This window comes from Leptonychotes weddellii, chromosome 16, assembly GCF_054177405.1.
Source record: "Leptonychotes weddellii isolate Sample4059 chromosome 16, ASM5417740v2, whole genome shotgun sequence".
Classification (NCBI taxonomy): Eukaryota; Metazoa; Chordata; class Mammalia; order Carnivora; family Phocidae; genus Leptonychotes; species Leptonychotes weddellii.
In genome coordinates, this window is record NC_138384.1 from 21,371,422 (window position 1) to 21,393,533 (window position 22,112).

At 36.4% G+C, this 22,112-nt stretch overlaps 1 protein-coding gene and 1 long non-coding RNA gene across 4 annotated transcripts in view; one reads left to right on the plus strand and one right to left on the minus strand.

Annotated features, from left to right (window-relative positions):
* Positions 1-22,112, plus strand: part of CDH8 (cadherin 8) — a 349,453-nt gene that overhangs the window by 277,159 nt on the left and 50,182 nt on the right. For both annotated transcript variants that reach the window (XM_081806499.1, XM_081806500.1), the window contains exons 9-10: positions 4,880-5,001; positions 18,109-18,226. In XM_081806499.1, the coding sequence (XP_081662625.1) occupies positions 4,880-5,001; positions 18,109-18,226 (240 nt within the window). The remainder of the gene's footprint in view (positions 1-4,879; positions 5,002-18,108; positions 18,227-22,112) is intronic.
* The window catches only part of LOC115939711 (uncharacterized), a 172,960-nt gene that overhangs the window by 28,771 nt on the left and 122,077 nt on the right, over positions 1-22,112 (minus strand). The gene's annotated exons all lie outside the window — the stretch shown is intronic.

Sequence of the window (22,112 nt, forward strand, 5' to 3'; positions counted from 1 at the left end):
GCCCCCCCCCCCCCCCAAAAATATGTCCAGGTCCTAACCCCAGAAACCTATGAATGTGCTATTTGGAAAAAGGGTATTTGCAGATGTAATTATAGATTATAAAATGAGATCATCCTAGATTACTGGGGTAGGCCCTAGATCTAGTAACAACGGTTTTTATTAGAGATAGAAAAGTAGAAGACATGGTAAGAGGAAGAAATATCCCTGTGAAGACTGAGGCAGAGACTGGAGTTCTTCAGTCACAGATAAAGAAGTCCTTGGCTCCTCAGATGGTCTCCACCAACTATCAACAACCTCCACTATTTTGAGATCATCACTTGGCTTCAACTTTTCCACATTCCTTTAAAAGGCAAATAGTTCTTTCTGAAAGATTCAGAGCTCTGTGCTTGATGTTTCGCCCTCCTGCCCATCCCCAGACCAAATGACTAAGCCATGGCTCTGAAGCTTCTTTCCTAGTGACACTCTGCTTTAGGAGTGGAAGGTCCTGTGTTTGGGGGGAGGGAGGAAGATAGCCTTGAGTCTTTTTGGTTCACTTCTCTCAGCATGAAACCTCTCCTTATGAACCATGGCAAGAAAGATCAGGACCCAGGATTCTTAGGGATGCCTTGTCCTATGTAGAACTGTGTCGCATGATTAGGGACTTGGTGGAAGAAGGCAAGCCCCACCTGCATTTGCCCAAAACTTAGTCTCAGCAACAGGGATCTGAGTAGGATGAGAAATGCTAACATCCAGCCCCTCCTGGGTATAGAGTCCTGGACTAGCAGCTTCGGGGAGAGGGAGCCCTGTGTTCCTGGTTGGGTCAGTGCGGAGGGTATTTCTCATCTTCCTGACCTCTAAGAGGAGGAGGAGTAATCAAGTGTTGGTTCAAATACCACAGACTCCTACCAACGTTTTGCAGATTTTCTTGAATAAATGTTTATTTGCTATATGCTCTTAGGACTTTTTCCAAAGACTTTAATTTAAAATATATACTTTTTTTTTTTAACCAATTTTTCTGGGAAATGGGATGGGGGTGCTCCTCCTGCTGGCATGCCACAAGTCAAAAAGTAACAACAACAAGAACAAAAACAATATAAAAAATAAAACCCGAATTGTTTGTTAAAAAGGCTTTTGGGAAGAGATGTAGTTTGGGCTGCATTTTAAAGGATAACAAGGAATTCAACAGTTATAAGGGATTATGTTACATTGTTAGTTAGGCTTAACTGTCCAGTATGTTTTATGTAACCACAGAGGCTACAGAAATTCTGTCTTGTCATAATCCACTAGCATATCCTTTTTCAGTGCCAGGATATACAGTTTAGGCTTTATTTTAATCAGACATACTGTAAACTACTAAATTAAAAAGAAATACCTAAAAATATATACAATTCAACTATCTAAGAAGAAATTTAGTAAATTTGGGCAATTATTAAATAAATGTAAAAAATACACCAAATTTCAGTAAACGTAATACACAACATACACACCATTAGGTTCTTTACAGTTATGAGCGGTAGATTCCAAATTGAGTTCTGAGTTTTCCACAGGCCAAAACAAAGAAGAAAATTTTTTTTTAAAGATTTTATTTGAGAGAGAGTGAGAGAAAGAGATCACAAGCAGGGGGAAGAGGTAGAGGGAGAAGCAGAACCCCAAAGAGCAGGAAGCCTGATGTGGGACTTGATCCCCGGACCCTGGAATCATGACCTAAGCCGAAGGCAGACGCTTAACCGACTGAGCCACCCAGGCGCCCCACAAAGAAGAAAATATCATTTCTGAAATGCCCACTGTCCATTAAATTACAAGATATTATTGACTTGTGGAAGTGCTAAGACTAAGTATAATTGGAAGAACCTTCTGTCATTAATGATCTTCTAACAGTATGAAGTGACAGATTCCCATCCCACATTACCAAAAAATAATCAATGATGCTATTCCAAGGTTCTTAGTCCTGGAACAGTTAAATACCACCTTATCCCGGACACTACACATGAGAAAAGGTATACCACTTTAATGTTGAGAGCCCAATAAGCAGCTCATGCAGCTTTTATCTTTTGTGCTGGAGTCTTACCACCTGTTGGCCATCTAGATGTAAGATATAATTGCAATTTTTTTTTTGCAGTGCTGAGGTCGGGAAAAGAGGAGAAAAGAACACAGGCTTTAGCATAATCATCCCTTGCCAAAATGGTGGAAAAATCTGCATATGCATGTTTGCCTGTCAGGTGTGTGTGCAGCGTAAGAGGGAAAACAAAGGGTATCAGTTGGTAGACTTGACCCAATCAACCATTGCCCATGAATCTGACTCAACAAGGTTAGCATTTTCTTCACTTTCCAAGGAGCAAAATCATGTTTAAGAATAGCTTTTCCTTGTTAATTTACAGTTTTCAAAGACTGTGCACTTACTTTTCACTGTCTATACTGTATATGGAGTTTATTAAACCTATGTTGATGGTTGGCTGTTTGTTAACTGAAGGGTAGAGAAATGGAAGACAAAAACGTAACAGAAGGCTCCTGTAATCCTTTATATACACAAGAGTTGGTCTAGGATATGGAAAAGAAAATAATGTTATATAAATAATTTATCAGTAGTTTGTAGGGTTGAGATACAGAGAATTATAAAATAAAATGAATCAGTTAAAGGGACTCTGCTTGGGGAAAATAGTACCATGAGTAAAAAAAAAAAATGGAATTTAAATTGTTCAGTCTCTCAGGGAGGCAATTTTTTAGTGCAGTTGTGAGAATGTTAAGGATATATCCATTTTGGCATTTGATATTTGGACTCAAACTTCAAATAGTGCTCGTTCATGAGGTAAGTATTTTTAAGAAAACTGTATATATTCTTGAAGAAGTGGCAATGATTAGTTACCTTAAATATATTTTGTTTTGAACTTCATCAATATTATACTGTGCAAAGATCTCATGTCTGGGAGGCCAAAGCTACAACCGGGGGTTAAATTTTTTTTTTAATCATGTTATGTTAATCACCATACATTACATCATTAGTTTTTGATGTAGTGTTCCATGATTCATTGTTTGCATAACACCTAGTGCTCCATTCAGTACGTGCCCTCTTTAATACCCATCACCAGGCTAACCCATCCCCCACTCCCATCCCCTCTAAAACCCTCAATTTGTTTTTCAGAGTCCATAGTCTCTCATGGTTCGTCTCCCCCTCTGATTTCCCCCCCTTCATTTTTCCCTTCCTAGTATCTCCTATTTTTAACCATTCTGGAAACAAAGTTCTTCAGTTTCAGTTTTCTCTGGAATAAAAGGAGGTTAAGTCACTTGTTCAGGATCACGTAGGGAATAGAAGGCAAAGCCGGGGGCCCAGACATTGCTGTTTAGTGTGAACACTGTATTCCCTTTTACTCTCTAGCAGCTGCTATTCAGCTCACGGTCAGGCTAGAGAAGAGATAAATCTTTAAGGATATAATTGTAGTCTATTTCAAATACCTTGTACCTTATTTATCCACCTTATACAAGTGGATAAAGCATAAAATATAAGTTCCTTGTCTTAGGATCGTGTCATTTTTTAAAACTTCCCTTTCCATCGAAACCAGAGGTCCATGGTTCCTCTCTGAATGAGGAGCAAATTCATTTATTAGAGTTAAGATAGTAAAAGAAAAGGGACTTATCAGGTAAGACATTTAAGGACATTGGCTTGATTTGGGGGAAGTGAGATTATATTCCATGACCGAGGTGGTAGGAATTCCACAGGGTAATCTTCATCCATCCATAGTTAATCAAATTAGAATACTGGAGAGTAGCCATGCTAGTTAACTAAATTCAAATCTTGTAGCAGTGCCAGTGGGTTTAACCAACTATAAACCTATAACACGGCTATGATTATTTAGTGTGTGTTTTAGAAATACTTTCCTATTTCACAAAAAAAAAGAGTGAAGGGCTTAGAGCTCTGAATTTAATCAATTATCACAAAGATCACTTTGATACATCAAATGCAAGTCTGTTTCTTCATATTCAAAAGCCACACACTTCCCCCCTCTTGGCTTACATATAAATATTCAGTGCCACAGAAACACAAATAAATAATTGGCCATCACCAATGCATTCTGTATAATTTACAAGAGATCAAAAGATTATTACATGGTACAAACTGTACTGCATATATTACAAATGAAAAATCATCACATGGCCGAAATCAACAGTGTATTAGTGCACCAGATTTCTCTGTGTGTTTGTCTAACTTTGAAAATTTAAGGACTTAAGGATTAAGGATTATGTATTAAATTCTCTGCTGCTGGAATTGACCTGGAAGGATGAGATTCGTATCTGTTTACACTGATGAAAATCTTATGAAAATGACAGTATTAAAATGACTTATCTTATCCAAAAAGATCCCAAGGTCAATTTTTGATTAAAAAAAATAGAATTCACAAGGGGTATGATTCCCCATCTTTAATATTATCTTTATCATTGTTAAGAAAATTCGACAAGTGATTTGGCTCTGGCCTTTTTCTGCGTTTTTCACGTTCACCTTTCATACACGGCCAAACATGGTAATAGCACAAAAATGACTTGTGTTCTACTCAAGATAAACAAAGATAAATCTTTATTGCATAGGGCATTTTTTCTCTTGTATAATGGATTTTATAATTAAAATTAAAAGCTTTCTTCATCAAGGAAACCTCTAAGTTTTTCAGAGATGGTCTTTGCCAAACTAAGCTCCAGCAAATGGTGTTTGAAATCATAATTTATACTTTAAGCAGTCAAGCACGTGCTGTTTTTTCCCCCCTGTTGAATGGTCAGATTCCATCATCCCTACGTTGAAAACGCCCTAATTAAGGGAAGTTGAAACAGACACACATGCTTTCAAGAAGAAAGTTGAGTTGCACGTTAAAAATGAAGTACCCTCAATGCTGATGTTATTTTTTCCTTCCCATAGGGAACCACAGTCAGATATCACGAGTGCCTGTTGCTATTAAAGTGCTGGATGTCAATGACAACGCCCCTGAATTCGCATCCGAATATGAGGCATTTTTATGTGAAAATGGAAAACCCGGCCAAGTAAATATCTCCATGTTGTTAATGCTGAATATGTTTGTATACAACGGTCTCATACTTGATTAACCTGCATTCTAGTGAGCATCTTATCATTTATGGTCTGCAAAGTCACAGGCAGGAAACATCCAAATGGGAACAGAGAAGGAGCTTTTTTTTTTTTTTTCTTTCCCTTTTGGAGAGGTTGATTCCCTCTACTTAGGACCAAATGGGCTCCTCAGGTGAACACCCTGCTTGCCATGAACCCAGAGCCAAATAACTATCTTAAAATATCTTGGGCTATGGCTAAAACAGGGAAGTCTTAGAGAGATGGGGACAAAATGTTAACCTTCCTATGATAGGAAGCAAGAGAAAAGCTCATGGGGAGGATGTATTTGTTTCATGGCAACCATAGGAACAACACTTAAGAGTGGAAGCCAGGAAGACCAGTGGTAGAAAGTGAATTTTGCAATCTGTAAAAATGTAGATCTATTTAGATAAACATAGGATGAACAACGTGTTTTAGACGTGCAAGTCAAGCATCTGAAAATTGTGTATTGATGAAAATTTTTTTAAGCCAGTCTAATGTAGGATAGGGACAATGAAGGTAGACAAAAAATAGAGAAATAGGAAGGAAAAAGGAGGGAGGGAGGAAGAGAAAAGAACAAAAAAGAGAAAACTTGCTCTACTCTGAATGTCAACATGGAAATAGTCTATGTAAAGTTCTAAAACACAAATGTAATAGATTTATTTTAACAAGGTGCCAAAGTACTGTATGTTTAAGAAATTTATCGTTTTTCAACTTCCTAATTTATTTCTGGATGGTGACATTTTAATTTAAATAAACAGCAGCTGACAGCCTGACACTGGAGTTGTTAATCCAACTATTCTTGGGCCTCATGTGGGTGTTAGGAATTAAACTTACTATCTGCCGAGTAGCTTACCTGACAAGAGTCAGATTTTTTTTTTTTTTCCAGCCCTATACTTTTACTTAATTATTACAAAAGATCAATGTGTAACCCTCCTATGAAACAGCAGACATTTTCCCCTAGACTACTCTCCTATATCAGAAGGATTAGCCTCATTTTCATTTCCCAAAATAAGACAAAAATACATGCGTGCACGCACACACACACGCGCGCGCACATACCCCCCCAGTAAAGTTAAATTCTGGCATTAAAACTGACTAATTTCAAATACCTAAGGTGTCATATTGTTACCAAAATATTCACTTTTAGCAGTGATACGCTCTTAAAAATATTCTAACATTAACCTAAATGTTTCCTAATTTCATCATGTGGAATTGGCCTCTACCATATCTTTTGAACATTTTCATTTATAATCTTTTGAGGGTAGAGTGTGTGTGTATATACATGTGTGTATATGGCAATATTTATCATTTGGCTAAGTTGGCAGAGAGAGTTGGCAGAGAGAGTTTGATCAAAATTTGCGCAGGTTAGTTTCAAGGATATGGTTTGTGTGGGCCAGACTGTTCCTGGAGTGATGTAGCCAATCACAGACTTCTAAGCCAGACGTGTTTTTTTTTTTTTTAAGGTTTTATTTATTTGACAGAGAGAGACACAGCGAGAGAGGGAACACAAGCAGGGGGAGTGGGAGAGGGAGAAGCAGGCCCCCCGCCGAGCAGGGAGCCCGACGCGGGGCTCGATCCCAGGACCCTGGGATCATGACCAGAGCCGAAGGCAGACGCGTAACGACTGAGCCACCCAGGTGCCCCTAAGCCACACGTTTTTGATCAAACAATCCGTCAAATGCTTTAGAATTAAAAAAAAAAAATTTCATGCAAAACTCATCACACAAGTTCAAAGAGTCAATGGCACTGATATTTCAAAAAGCCCACATTGGCTTCACTTGTGATATCGACATTTGCATGCCTTTGGACCTCCAAGAATCTGGAGGTTTACCCTGTGGATTTTGACTGTTTCCAAGGTTTTAATGACTCCTCAGCAGTTCTTACCCTCAGAAAAACAAAATGCATGGTTTCATCATCTTTCCTCTGCTAAATCAAAATAAAAAAAAAAAGCAGTTGATTCTTTGTTTTATGATTTTTGCATATCAAAATGAAGGACTCATTCTGTGAAGAAATGTTTATGTTGTGTATCTGTCCACTGCCACTACCTTATCCTCAAGGGAATCGGTTTAGGTATGTTTATCAGAGTTCATATTTACATAAAGAGATCAGATTTTTGACTGTTCACATAAGCTTTGGACATATGACTGACTGGTTGATACACATGAAGTTGTTCAAACAACTCCTGAACTCCTTGCATCTTTTGTGCTAGTCAGAACTCATGTGTGATTCATTACAGTCATTCCTAGTTCACTTTTAATGGCTCAAGGATCTCATTTTTATATTTCACATTTTCCAGAATTCATACTTGTTATCGACATCAAATAGTGTTTATGTTAAGTTCAACACAGATGCACTTTCAGTCATCTCTCATAACACAAAACCCCTTAACTCACTTTGAAATCAGAATATTCATTATGAGGTGATCACACACTCATGAAAAATGTCAACAACAGCATCAGCACTAAATTCATAGTTATATCAGCATTTTCAACCATTAATGTCTGCTTTAAAACAGCCTCAGGGAAAGGAATGTAGGGGACTCTGAAATGTCTGCTTTGCCTGGAAGGTATGGATTTAAGGCTGAACTCAAAGGGGATCAGCTGCCTGAGAAATGAGGCAGCTGGAGATCATTAGTAATAATCAAGGGCAAGCGACTAAAAAACTCAGTCTGTAATAACCTTCTGGACTGAGAACACCTCTAGAAAGAGGTTTTTAAAACATCGCACAAAATGAAAACCACTATCAACATCAACATAGAGAATTCTACTGTGCTTGACTAGTCTTTTCCAATGAACTGACTCATTTAAACCAAGAATCAAGTACTAAATAAAAATTTTAACAAGGAAGGAAGGATGCCACTTTCCTCTTCTCTATACATAGACCTCCGGTACGTGATGCATCTGTGCTTAAATTGTCATAGGTTCACTTTGAAAGTAGAACTGGAATTCCTATCTGCTTCTCCCACCTTTTCATTATTGTAAAGTGAAAAATAACATCTCCTGGAATTTCTTAAGACAGTAACAACCACCCATGACAGAAATAGTTCATAGTCCATATTATACAAAAATCAGTGTGAATCGCTTTTCACTAGAATCATTTTAAATAATCCCTCCATTACATAAGTAAATGTTAATATGGTATTTGCTATTGCTAATTACTTCTATGGAAAAAAAAATTTCCCCAAGAGGTAATTTATCTCAAGTCAAAAGTTTTAAGAGATCTCTAGCCGCCAACTCAATCACAGCATGATATAATCATCTACAGATTCCTCGACCCTCAGTTTAACAGGAGGAATAAGAAAAGATACTTCCCACTGACTCCTCTCTAATGGCCAAGACAGAAATGACGTTAAGGATTAAAGATTTCAAAATTAGAAAGCAAAATATGTAACTGACAGTTCACGGGTCTAACGGGTTTGGGTTAGTCAGTAAATACTTATTAAACACAAACTATGTACCAGGACTTGATGAGGTACTGGGGATTTAGTGGCAAACACCCTAAACAACAGTCTTTTCCCCTTCTAGAGTTTTCTCTCTGGCAAACACGTAATAGAATTAGAAATGATAGAATTGCGAGAACATACCTCAAATCCTCTGGGCAGAAAGGAGGCTGAAGAGCTGAAGGAAAATGGAGCTTACTGAAAAGACCTCTTAATATAGGACCCATTCCACCAGAGACAGGAAACATCCATCAAGAGCTGAAAAGGAGTCAGCTGGGGATAAACCAGGTTGTCTCTGAAGAGAATGGTAATCTGGCTGGACGGGTGGAGGAACAGGTAACAGCTGTGGAGAAACCCGTATTTTCCTTCCTTATGCTTGACAACAGCGCACTCAGAACCAAACGTGAAAGACAAATAGAGAACTTTAGTGACCAGCGTTGGCCAGAGGGCCTTCCATAACTCTGTTTTACCTCTTGTCCCCTTAATAGGGTCTTTCTAGGATTTTGTTTCAGACGCTAACCCCTTGCTTACCATACATAATTAGGATTATTTGCTCCAGATGGTTCAATGATGCAAAGACTACAACTGAAAATGTTGTATTTCCAGGTGTGAGTCAAGGTCTCTTATTTAGTCCCAGAGATTATTTTATTGTTTGAGAACTAGCTAGATGACAGACGGCTTCAACTCTTTTTTCCTTCAGGAGGGAACTTCCCCTTTTACTATAAATAAATCCAGTGGCATATAAATGAAGCTTCATCACCCTCTATAGAAGCTGAGGCTTGCTATTTGTCATCTAGTTAATTATGTCTGGGCTAAAAAAAAAAAAAAGCTCTGGTTTACTTCTTTTAATCCCTTTTGTCACTGACCAATACTGTAACAATATGATGCTTGTTTATCCTAGGAATATCATAGGTCCAAAAAAAAAAAAAAAGGAAGAAAGAAAGAAAGAAAGAAAATAACATATTTCTAAATATGTATCTAGCTAATGCTTGGCATGTAATGCATATTCACAAAATTTTAGAATCACAGTTCTAATTCATTTCATTCAGCAGTGACAAATATTTCAATAACTAGTTTCTCAGATATTACCATGGAAACCCTTGTTTTACTCACAGTGCACAAACTAACCTCTTCAAATGAAAAATCACTTATTTATTTACTTGTTGAACAATATTTCTTGTGCATCTACAAGATGCTAAGTATTGTAATATGACCTGGGGAAACAATGTAAAAAGGACAAAAATTGTTCTCTCAAATGGAACTTAATGAGGAAAAGGGCTTACAGAAAAAAAGGTAGAATGAATCCATAATATAATTTCAGTTTTGAAAACTGGATTGAAGGAGACATTAACACAACTCCACAGAGGGGAACAAAGAAAAAGCAAAGATTTACTTTATATAGTGTTGTCAGAGAAAGTTACTTTTTAAGTGGGTAGCATTTGAACGGAAAATGGAAAAAAAAAAAAAATGGGAAAGGGCTAGGCATTCAAGGCCTGGAAGCAGTGCCTTCTAGCCAACAGGATAAGCTTGTGCAAAGACTCTGAAGGGAGAGAGACCTTGGTTTATTTAAAGAATTTGAAGACCTCTGTGGCTACCTGTAATAATAAGAATTCAATAAGCAAGACTGAGACTGGACGAAAAGGGTCTTATTTTGAATAAAATGTACAAACACACACGCACACATGCAGTTAAGCAGCAAAAACATTTAGAAGGCTGTAATTGCAAAAGATGGGGGTAGCCTGGTCTAAGGTGGTAGCAGGGGACATGGAGATAAGGAATTGTGAAAGCTGTATGCTTACATGAACGACATAATATAGATAGATGTCCAACATACAGACAACATCACCGCTTCACAGGCATGGTGCTGCAACCACATTTTACAGATAAGGGGGCTAAGGCTGAAAAAGGGTGAGGGATTTCCCCAAGGCCATGAAAAGTGGCATAGATGGGTTTCCCATGTCCTTGCACTTTCTAGGATCTCTCGGTGCTTCCCAAGGAAGCCGACTTTGAGATTCCATTGCCTGTGTGAGCCACTTCTTAGAAATAAGATTCTGATCAAGAGTGAGCATTTTTCAAAAGGGAAAAAAGTCAGGTCCTATGACCAATAAAGACACTTTATCCACAAGCATTCCACAAACTCTCCAGTGAAAAAAATAAAGCTTAGGGAGAAAAGTCAAAATAATTATCTGTTGATAAATGCCAGCAATGAATTGAGTTCGATACTTTATTTATTTTTAAAATTTCTGTTGGTCTTTTTCTAATAAATGTGAAACAGTGAATCGAAAATATGGCATTTTATAATACTCATGAAACAAATTCAGGAGATTTAATTTTAACTTCCCTGCCAGCAGGTATCTTTTAGGATCTATCTGCATACACAAGAGGGAGACAGGATTGATTTTTAAGACAGATGAAATTGATGACCTCAACAAAATGCATAAAGTACTATTTTCATTTTTGGGGGGTGGAGTAAGGAGATGGTAAATTAGTGGAATGCATAAAACGATATTTGAAAAAATCATATGTAACAAAACATTTCAAGACAGTCACTAACAGAAGTATGACTTTTAGAGCTCACCTTTGACAGAGGGGAAAGCATAACTAAAAAATACAGTGGAAGGGTTTGAAACAATCTAAGTGTGAGTCACAGCTTTGCCATTTACTAATTTTGTGACCTTCAGCCTTAATGTCTATTAAACTCTCATATTTTAGAAATATCTAGTACAATATCAAGTGCTTAATAAATAATTGTAATTATTATTAGTGTATGTTTTAACTAGTCTCATAATCTAAAAAGCAAAATATACCTCATTAGCATTGTTTTATTTCGTTATTGTTATTGTATCTACATGAGTTTGATTTGGAGCAAAACATTATAGTCCCTCAATGGGTCAATATAACAGAAGATAATCTAGTTCCCTGTATTGGGATAATTCTTAATTTCCAAGTGTTTTATTTATTAAGGGTGAAGGGAGGGCTTGCACTCCCCATATGAATTTGTGAGTTATTATCATTATTTTTTCAAATATACTGGAATCAACTTACAGTAACACATACAATCTAAATCTTTTTGTGAAGTCATGTTTGCAGCTGACATTTGCATTGGCTGAATCTCTTGTGTGATTCCAAATTCCATGTGTTTGATTCTGGCCCCTGCCCTAGATGAGATCAATGATCCACAGAGAAAATGGAGTCAGGGACTGTTTAAAAATCTTGATCTATTTCACACAAATATATTTTCTTTGTTTTATTTTCAACCTATAAGTTACTGAATAAGAACTTAGGATGGAAACAAGGTGGGCACATGTGAATGCTTCTTTCCATTTGTTCTTAGAAGTCATATTGATGCCTTTTGGAAGACAGTAAAATTGACACTAGATAGCAAATGGCCTTAGGCCTTGGCTTTGTGCTAGTGACATAAATTGGGTAACATGTGGTACCAAGAGGAGCTGACATACTGTTGGAAGGGCAGAGATGCAGATGCAGATGATGCGGTAACCACCAAGCTGTGGAGACACAATGCCTCCGCAGAGAGGTGGAAATCTTCAGGCCTTTAAGATTCTGACGGAGTTTTGGAGGATAGCATTTCTCAAAGTGAGTGCCTGAGAAAAACTTGTAGGGTATAGCACGTCAATATATGGTGCGGCATGTGGGGTGTGTGTGTGTGTGTATGTGGTTTACCTAATAAGACTGCAAAGCACTGAATTAAAAAAGTTCATAATATTTTCTTCCTCTTGTTTTGTTTAACTAAGATTCCCTTGCGTCTAGGAGTACATATGAATCACGAAAGGGCTGTATGATCTTGCATTTAGCAAATGTAGCTGATTATAAAATCTTTCCAATTTCCTTCAGAGGAAACTATATAATAGTGGTAAATGGAACCCAGTCAGAAAAATCCTTCTCTAGGAAGATAAATGACGCCACCCATGTTCAGCCTAGGAAGTGATGCTTATGATGTTCAGGAGGCATCAGCAAGTATTCCTGTGAAGTCGTATCATGGAAGATGGACAGAAGAAATTGAAAGGAACCTGAGACTTCTCGGCTATATTAGAAACTGTGGGTTTTACCCTATCAATGAGGTTTTCAAAGAAGAGCAAGTGATGGAATATTTTTTTCATATTAATTCAGAGGTGCACGAAATACACACGAAACATGAAGAGGCACGAGAAACTGAAAATCCCAAACTTTGTATAAACACATTCTTCAGGAGCCCTTGCTTTCTAGCATTTTATCTCAACTTAGTTTCAGGAAGGGAAAGGGCAGTGAAAGAAACAGAAACAGAAGAAAATGTGAAAAGTTCTACAAATGGGTTTATGAAGGCACAGCCTCCAAATGTCTACCCAGAGGACTGAAGACTTCACCTAGTGTTTAAAAAAGACGTATCAAATCAAATCTATATCCTCTTGTTGTATTTTTCATAGGTCAGACTTCCATGGTATGTGCTCTGAACAGCCACCTAATGGTTTTTAAAGACAAGGATGTCTTCATGCACAAAAAAAAGTGGGGGGGGCACGGGAATGGCAAAATATTCTGGGTAGGAAAAGGAAGTCTTAGTAGAGATTGGATTACCATGCAAATTATAAACCATATCCAGGAACTATCCGTTAAATAACTATGAACAGTGCTCATATTTGAACTATATTATACAGTTTTGAAATAATGGAGGATAATTGGGTCATTGTGTGGATTTTAATATAATTTCCCAAATTCCAATATTTCCTCTTTTTTAAATTTATCATCATTATTATGACTTGATTTCTCTTGTGTGTATAACTTTTATTTTCAAGGGCCCCTCTTTTAGGGGATGGTTCTTAACCTATTTTGTGTTATTTCATTCAGTTACAGAAATCACTGACAATCTGATAAAAGCTATGGACTTTCCCCTCCTATAGATGCATATATGAATAATTCCATTCAATTTTACTTTCAGATTGAGAGGTTTGAACCATATGATGGTCATTCATAGATCATCCTTTCCTTTCCCAAGTTTAAAACTCCTGCTCTAAGAAACAAAATTAGTACTTCAGGAAAGCTAATATTGATAATCAGAAGTAAGCTGGTAATAATGGGCAGAAGAATGAATAGAAAACCAAAAGTGATGCTGTCCTTCCTGCAGCACCTTTGACTCACTCTCATTCAACCCGCTTTCCATCACCTTCCAATTCACACCTGCAGAAAGACTTGCCAGGAAAAAAGAAAATTAGGTGTTGTCTGAGAAAGTGACAGCATACTGTGATTGTAGATACCATCTTGGCTATCATGTTGAGTGTTCCTGGAGCATAGATGTGTGTTACAGAAGCTTTGGAAAGCATTCCAAAAGCTGCAACAGTCCTCTCTCACCTTGTCCACACTCACAAGGAACTATGATGTCTAAGTCTTCATTTTGTTGTGCTATGTGTCAGAATCAAAAGTGGATCTTTATCCCTGTAAAGAGCAACAAGAACAAGAATGCATGAGTGCATCCTTATTTGCTCTCCAAAATACTAATGGTCTAAGCCCCAATTTAACTGAAATGCACGTGCAGAATGTATGGATGTCAACAAGATTTTGAGGCAGCCTGATGTATTAGGGCAGGAAGATGCAGGTAGTTTATTAGATATATCTGGGATCAAATGTTGTATATCACATCTTTGGTGCACTAGGTTCCGATACGTCTCTTCATACATACTTCTCAAGGTTACGTGAGAATTAGTGATGATGCTAAAATATGCTGACATCATTCATTCATTCATTCATTTATGCAATACATATTAAATAGTTACCATGTGCTGTTCTTACAGCAGTGAGGGGGGTAAAAATCCAACTCATCATATATAATCATGCCTGGTACCTAAGAACAAGTCAATGAATAATATCTATAGAATCTTATAGGAGATTTCTAATAGATCCCATGCTAGTTTTATGGTTGTAAACAAATCAGATCATCAGAAATGTGTTTGTTGGATGCTTGCCTTTCAAAAAGTTAATATTGACAGTGATACCCCACTGTTATTAAATATTTTTGAAGTAATGTAAAATAGTCTAAAGTAGAGTTTGATCATCTCTGCTAATGAAAACAATCTAAGTTAGGTTTAGTGTTGATAAACAATGAGTCATTTTTTTAATAAAATAGTCAGAATTATGATATGGCTCCATAATTCTCAAAAATTTTCTTTTTTTTTAGTTTCATGCCTTAGAAAGGTTATTTCATTTCAAATTAGTAATCTCAAGAAACAGAAAGAGTCTGCTCCCACAGAATTCCAGGTATGGCCCTGAAATTCATTTCCTTATTGAACATTCCAGATATACTTTATTTTTCTGAAAGTTTTCATATAAACTTTCAGCTTCCCTTGAAATTAATCCACAATAAATGATCAAACATTAGATTTTTCAATTGCATCCTAATACTGATAGAAAGGAAAAATATTTAAACTAAATGCTATACATGTACTCCTAAAAATCTATGACCTCCCCAGAAATTTTTATATCATTTCCATGAAATAGTTATCCAATAAACTAAAAGTTAACTGACGTCATAGTAGCTCACAGGAGAAAATGTGTATGGTTTTCATTTGCCATTTACTCAATGTACCTATAAAATCTGCCTGTGTGGAGATGCACTTCCTTGAATAAATCTGTTCTTTTTCTTCCATTGTTTAAAACTAAGTGTATTCAGATGTTATTACATCAGTGAAAATTTCAGCCTTTTAGATAGGGGTATCTTAATGCATTTTAATAGCATAAAGTCCTTCAAATGATTTACCGGGTGTCCACTTTTAGATAAAATGTCTAGACAGTAGCCATCTGCATTAAGATAAAATGAAGTGTCAAAAATGGTTTAAGCCAAATTCTTAACTTGCTCACGGGATATTTGGAAGTTGATTTAGAGTCACCATTTCATCACTTTTTCCGTAACACATCATGCACTGAGCTTGATGCGAGCTTAACAATACAAACTCTCCTAATGAATAATAATGAGGGAGCTGTAAACACCAATTTTCTCCCTTAGCTGAAAACAGTTTATCTCAGACTTCAGCAGGCTTCAGAATCACCTAGAAGGCTATTTACAATGCAGATTTCTAGGCCTCACCCCAAGGCTTTCTGGGTCAGTAGGCTCAAGAAGTTGCATGTCTAACAGAGTTCCTGGCTTACACATAGACGGTGGGGAAAAAAAACCCTATTCATTGCAGGTGTAATGTTTAGACCAAACTTCTGAGATATGGCATGACAGGTAATTACACTCCTTTACTTCAGGTAGGCTAAATTATTGCATCTTTTGTTTTGGTCCTGGTGGCTTAACTAATGAAATAACTCATGTAGATCCACTTGCCAGCAGGTATGAGTCTTTCTCATGCAGATTACTTAGAAATATTAGGAATGGTATCATTACAGGAGCTGATAAAAGCTAAATACATCATAAGAATGCATTTAGTCATGAATGGTTTTCGCCCCAAGATATCAAGAAGCTCTCTTTTCATTTGCCCTTCTTCACTTGTGCTCACACACCTTGTTCAAGAGTTACTTTTTCAACTGGTACACGTGAACAAAGGAGTCCTTTTGAAACAAAACTGAATAAAGGGAGCAGGGAATGTTCCAGATGCTCACAAATAACTCCTACCCACTCTGTTCTTTATAACTGCCTCAAAGAAGTTTCCTGTCAAATTCTTCTCTTAAATATTTGGACATATAGGCTAGCCAAAGAAGAGTTATTTGTGTGTTCCCAGCTTCTCCCCTTGGGTTTCCATTCTTTTGTTTTTATAAAACTAGAAGCCCAGGGCATCTCTCTGCACTTAAATGTCAAGGCAAAGATGCTAGGTGTTCAGATATAGTAAATATAATTGTATTGCCATCTAATCTGATGAGGTTAGGGAATTGTTCGGGTAACAAAAGCCAGTATGCTTCTCATAGGGCTATGTCATGAATAAATGGTGGTGACCCCAATAAAACAACAACAACAATAATAATAAGGACAGTAATAAGAAGAATAACATTCACTGAACATTTACTAGGAACCAGATGCTCTATTAAGAGATTGACATGAATTTATGTCAATAGTCAAAACAACCCTATGAGGAAGGTACTTTTTATTTGCAATTTTAGGAATACATGAAAACTGAGTTTCATAAAGACTAAAGTAACTCCCTCAGTGTCACACAATGAGTAAAGGGTAAAACTATGCCTTCTATCAAGGCTGCTCAATTTCAGAGTCCATCACTTTGATGACTACCTCACTGTCTTAATCATGTTATATTTTGCGCTATTTTTTTGTTATATTGTTACTAAAGCTAAGCACGACCATAAGACATTTTACAAGGTCCTTAACAAAAGTAAAACACCTACCAGGTAAGAACATGTCCCAATTTAAAAATGGAGAAATAGGAGTTGAGAGAAGTTATTTCCTTTATGTCACAACTTTAACGCCCTGCTCATCATGTAATATGTGCTCGATACAAGGCAAAAGTCACAACTGTCCAACATTATGGGTTCTCACAATTGCTTAGGTGATAAGTTACAAGGCAATGATATCCTTTTCTCAAAAAGAAATGATCCTTTTTTTTTTTATCTTTAATGAAATTGGCAAAGTTGAATGGGACCTAATTGTTCAAACAGTCCTAATGTATTAGGCATCATCATTACATTCTCTAAATTCCACAAACCGGAGAGCATTTCCCTGTTAATTCTTTTTTCTGATATGCCTCTTATCACCTTGATTGTCATGCTTTGCAGGCATTTTTTTTTTGTAGAAATTATGCTGTATTTATTTATAGTAGTAGTATAAACTATAATTTTTACTACATTAACTGTTGTCCAGTGTTTCATATTGAAGTGATTAGTATCACAGATTCACAAATATGAATTATTAAGCTGATTCTATGACAACCCAAGAAACAACTTAGCACTAAGTTAATGCAGCTTTGCAAATGAAATAAGCACATTCAACCGGCACCGATTCCAAGTATGTGTATCTATCCAAACAGTTCTCTGCACAGTGGTAATTCTCCTAATCCCTATAATTTATTCATCTCAGGATACACTCCAAAGCATCGTTTGCATGTGTTATCCACTCACTTTAAAAACAGTATTCATTACTGGGAGGGAACAGATATGCAACTCTTCAGAAAGGTTTGTTGCAGTGATGTTTGTGCCGAGGAACATTCTATTTGGCAAACATTTGTAGCCTGATGAGTAAAATAAAAGAGGAGTTTTCAGGGTTCAAGATTTAAGTTCCTTACTTCCAAGATCCTCCCAAGAGCCACACTACAATCACTGTAACAATTCCAAATCTCACTTTAGATGCCCATAGAGACTCAAATTGGAAAGAAACTTGTAATTACCCAGTGGAATTTTCAAATACCCTTAAATTTGCTATTTTGAGCCATGGACACCAAGTGGACACAAAAGTAATGACCTTAATTTTCATCAGTTAATCAAAGCTGAGGTTTTAATGTGATAAATGTTTCTCCTTGTTCTTGGCACAAACCATCCACAACAATTCAGAAAGCTGAAAAAAAAAAATTTCTTGGACCAAAGTATTAGTCCACTAAAGAGATGTCACTCAGCTTTTAAAGGCGGTATAAGCCCTCTGATGTCATCAGAAATGCTGACGTCGAGTTTTATGTTACAGGTCATTCAAACAGTGAGTGCCATGGACAAAGATGATCCCAAAAATGGACATTATTTCTTATACAGTCTTCTTCCAGAAATGGTCAACAATCCGAATTTTACCATCAAGAAAAATGAAGGTAAATATATTAGCCCTGTGAAACAGGGTAGAACATAAATTGGAAAATAGGATATGATTTCATAATTTGACTGAAAATATCAATAAAATAATTTTTGTTCACCCATGAGCAGTTGCAACTTAGCTTATCAGCCTAATGGCTCGATAATTACATCACTTCCTCTTCCCAATACTGAAACAATAGATAAGAAAATTGTTAATGTGAAAGTTAATTTTATCCTAGGGAATACCTCACTTACCTAACTTTGAAGACTGAACGGTAGGATTTAACCCCTAGGAAAGTTCCAGGAATTTGAGATACTGAGATATCTGTTAGAGAAGGAACTGGCTTATACTTTGCAGTTGTTAAGTTTTCATTGAATGTTTACCAAGTCTTTAGGGAAAGCCTATCCTAATTTTGCCTGGTTTGTGGGTTCACATTAGAGGTATTTGTTTTAAGCCTGTACCAACTTTGATAATAGCAATTAGATCAGGAAATCCTTCTTGAGGGACACTCCTTATCGGTATTATTTTGGAGCTAAAATAAACTGATTTTATTGTTAAGTTTTTCACTCATGGAGAACATTTAATCCATTTCATTATTTCTTGAGAACCAAGTTTGGATTAACTGTTTCCCCTATTGTCTATTACATGTGAAGGCCATAGATCTTTTTTTTTTTAAGTCTATCTCTTCTGTACATTTTTGTTTCCTAAGCTGCTATATATTCAATAAGCATTTTTCACTGTTTATTTTGACCCAGGTATATTTAAGTCTTAGTTTCAGCTGTTTTTGAATGAGTAGCAAAATAAATGCATTGCCTTAAGCTGTCTTCCAGCTTTACTATAGGCATTAGTTTGGATTTCTGAATGGTCTCTATAAAAGCTATACTCAATTAGAAGAATTGGTTCATGACACTTGTTTGGGTTATTTGCTATGTTCGGTTTCAAGGAGGTAGTGAATTTTGCTAACATTTCCTTCATGAAATAAAATAACATTTTATGGCTCTTGTTAAGTATATTATGGCCTTACCTTTTAGGTACATAATGCTACTTAATTCTTTGGGGATGCTCTGATAAATGTGAATGCGTCACCAAAAATGAAATGACAAAGTCATTATACAGATACTACTCATTTAGCTGGCTTCCACTATTATAAACGCTAAGGAAACAAAATCCTGTTCTTTCTTCTCAATAATGGAGTACTCCTTTGTTAGCCTCCCCTAATTAGGAACTGTAATCCAAGTACATTGTCTTTGTTTTTTGGTTAACAACATTTATTTTTTATGGAAGTCACATGAATATGTCTAAGAGAAAGCCAACTCAGAGAGCCGAAACTGAGCCACAAGTCTGTGCGTAAGTGTGGTCCATGCTCACTTTGATTGTGAGCTAATAGGTATCAGTCATTATTTTTGCATATGAAATGCCCTACATTTAAAAATTCTCTGTGAAGAAATGTTTTCCCATCCCAAAGGGTCTGAGCTTTTTGGAATGTTCTGTGCATGCAATTTCAAAATATGCCTGTAATAGAAGTATGGCCCATCAAAGGCACCACATAAACATGTGTTGAGTGAATGGGAGGTTTTTTGGGTGCCAGGGAAAGTGTAGTTTTGTACTATATTTGTTATGCCCTAAACCTGTCAGATTTTAGTCTGACATGAATGAATTTCATGTGTTTTCTCTAGATTTTAGAATCAGTAGAAAGTAAAAGTTTATACACTCAGATAACCTCTTTTTGCCCTATCACACATTTAAATAAGCCCTTCAATAGAATATTTAAAAGACTGTGTTATCTGTTTTATTTTGAAACTAAAAAATGGAAGTTACACTTTTTATTTATGTCACAGGTTTGCGTGTGTGTGAAATAATTGAAAAAAGATGCCAGGTGTTGCAAATATTTTGTGGAAAGTGCACTTTTTGTGCCACAATTGTTTATTTAAATTGTGTGTTTATTTTGCCAAGAGTGACCACATAATTTATTATTCCAACTGGGACATTTTTTAAAGTGAAAAGGGTTGCTATTTATATTTGTTCCTGGAAAAACATAAACCAGGACTGTCTTGTGGAAACCAGGACATATGTTCACTGTGATTCTGGATTTAGGATCCAAACATTGAACATCTCCATAGAGTAAATCATGAGCCCACTGGTCTTTGAAATAGATATGTATAATTTATACTCTATCTTCCTTTTTCTAGATCAGAAATTCATGAGTTTTGCTCTTTAGACCTCAACCTTTTTGTCATCTGGATAGTTACTATAAGAATGGGGGGGGAGGGGGAGTGGTCCCTTCTTCATACGTAGAAACAATCAAAGTAATGGGAAAAAGCTGTCAGATTTAAAATGGTGGAGATATATAGGTAAGTAGATAGATAAATGAGTATTTTTTAGCCTATTACCCATTCCCTATTAATGATAAGAGAATACAAATACAAAAAAAGTCCAAATGCTAGACATTATTTAGTTTAAAATTATGGTATATTTTATGTTTGAAAGATGGACAGAATTAAATTCTATAATATTTAGAATTTTTTTTTTCTACATAAGATGGACTTTAAAATGGGCATTAGCTGATGTTTCTCCACTGACAGTGTCATGATTTACAAGTCCCAAGGTTAAGATTTTGAGAGAGCCAATATATCCAAATTCATAACTGATGGGTGGATGATTCCCCTGTTTAATTAGACCCTTATGGGAGATGGTTTTAGTATCTGGTATTTCCTGAGGAACTTGCAGTCGCGTCTTTCAACTTGAAGTTACTGTGATCTTTCTCCTCCCTCATATAGATTGGTCCTTCTGCAATTTTCAGCGGACTAATTCATAATCAAAGACAAAATGAGATAGAAATTAGCTGTCTCTTATCTCCTACACAGTTGAGTGATTTCACAAATAATTCTTTTTCTGAATATATGAGATTCACATTTCATCCAGATTAGGAAAGCAACCTTCAATACAGATGAAGGTGAAAACAAAGGTCACAAATATGATGAGTCATTTATATCCTATATAAACAGCAATCATAGCACCTTGAATTTTCTCAATTATATGGCCTAGTCATTGGTTTCTCCATCTTCCAGTTGGGTGAATTTAGAAGCAAGAGGAGTTTTGCTGACCATATTTCATATTGGCTTTCATCCTAACCGTGAAAATGGAAGATACTCAACAATTAAATAGAACAAGACAGGGAAGATAAATGGACCTTTTACAGATACAGAACTATCTTGCTTGTAGAAAATTTCACGTCTACTAGAAACCTGATCTTCTCAGTCCGCACACTGTAGTTAAAAGATATGATTGGAACTGCCAGAAAGCGGTCTGGTGAAATGGGAGTCTTCATGTTTTATACTGAATTATTTGAATCATGTGTGTAGAGAAATGAGGAAAAACATAAAGCTCTGCTCCCTAGAGAGGACATTATGGAAAGGAAAGAAGTAGACAGTAGGCTTGGCCTTAATTATAGCTTGGTTAGACTTAAGAAAAGACAGCAGGGGAACCAGGGTACCTGATGACACTAATATCTTTTTTTTTCTCTTCTTGGTATCTCCTTTTTGATCAAAATCCAATTGATAAGAACCTCACTCTACAGGTATAATTGTGACAAATAATTTGGATAATGTCGATGCTGACTAGAACTTTGGAATAAATGTGCCTTGGGTTATCTCAATGTCCATAACTTCCTTACCTGTTTAGAATATAATTCATGCTTTGTTTTGTGAAGTTTCTATCTCAACTGGCTGGCCAATTTCAAGCAGTGTGTGTTTTATGTCTTTTTATCCTCTAGAAGCATCCGTTGTAAGAACATGGACTACAGGCCAATTATTTTAAGTCCTAGTTGCCTTATCTGTGCTATCAGGATAACAGTATCTATTCACCTCACAAGTGTGCTGTGACAGATATGTGTAACCTATGTG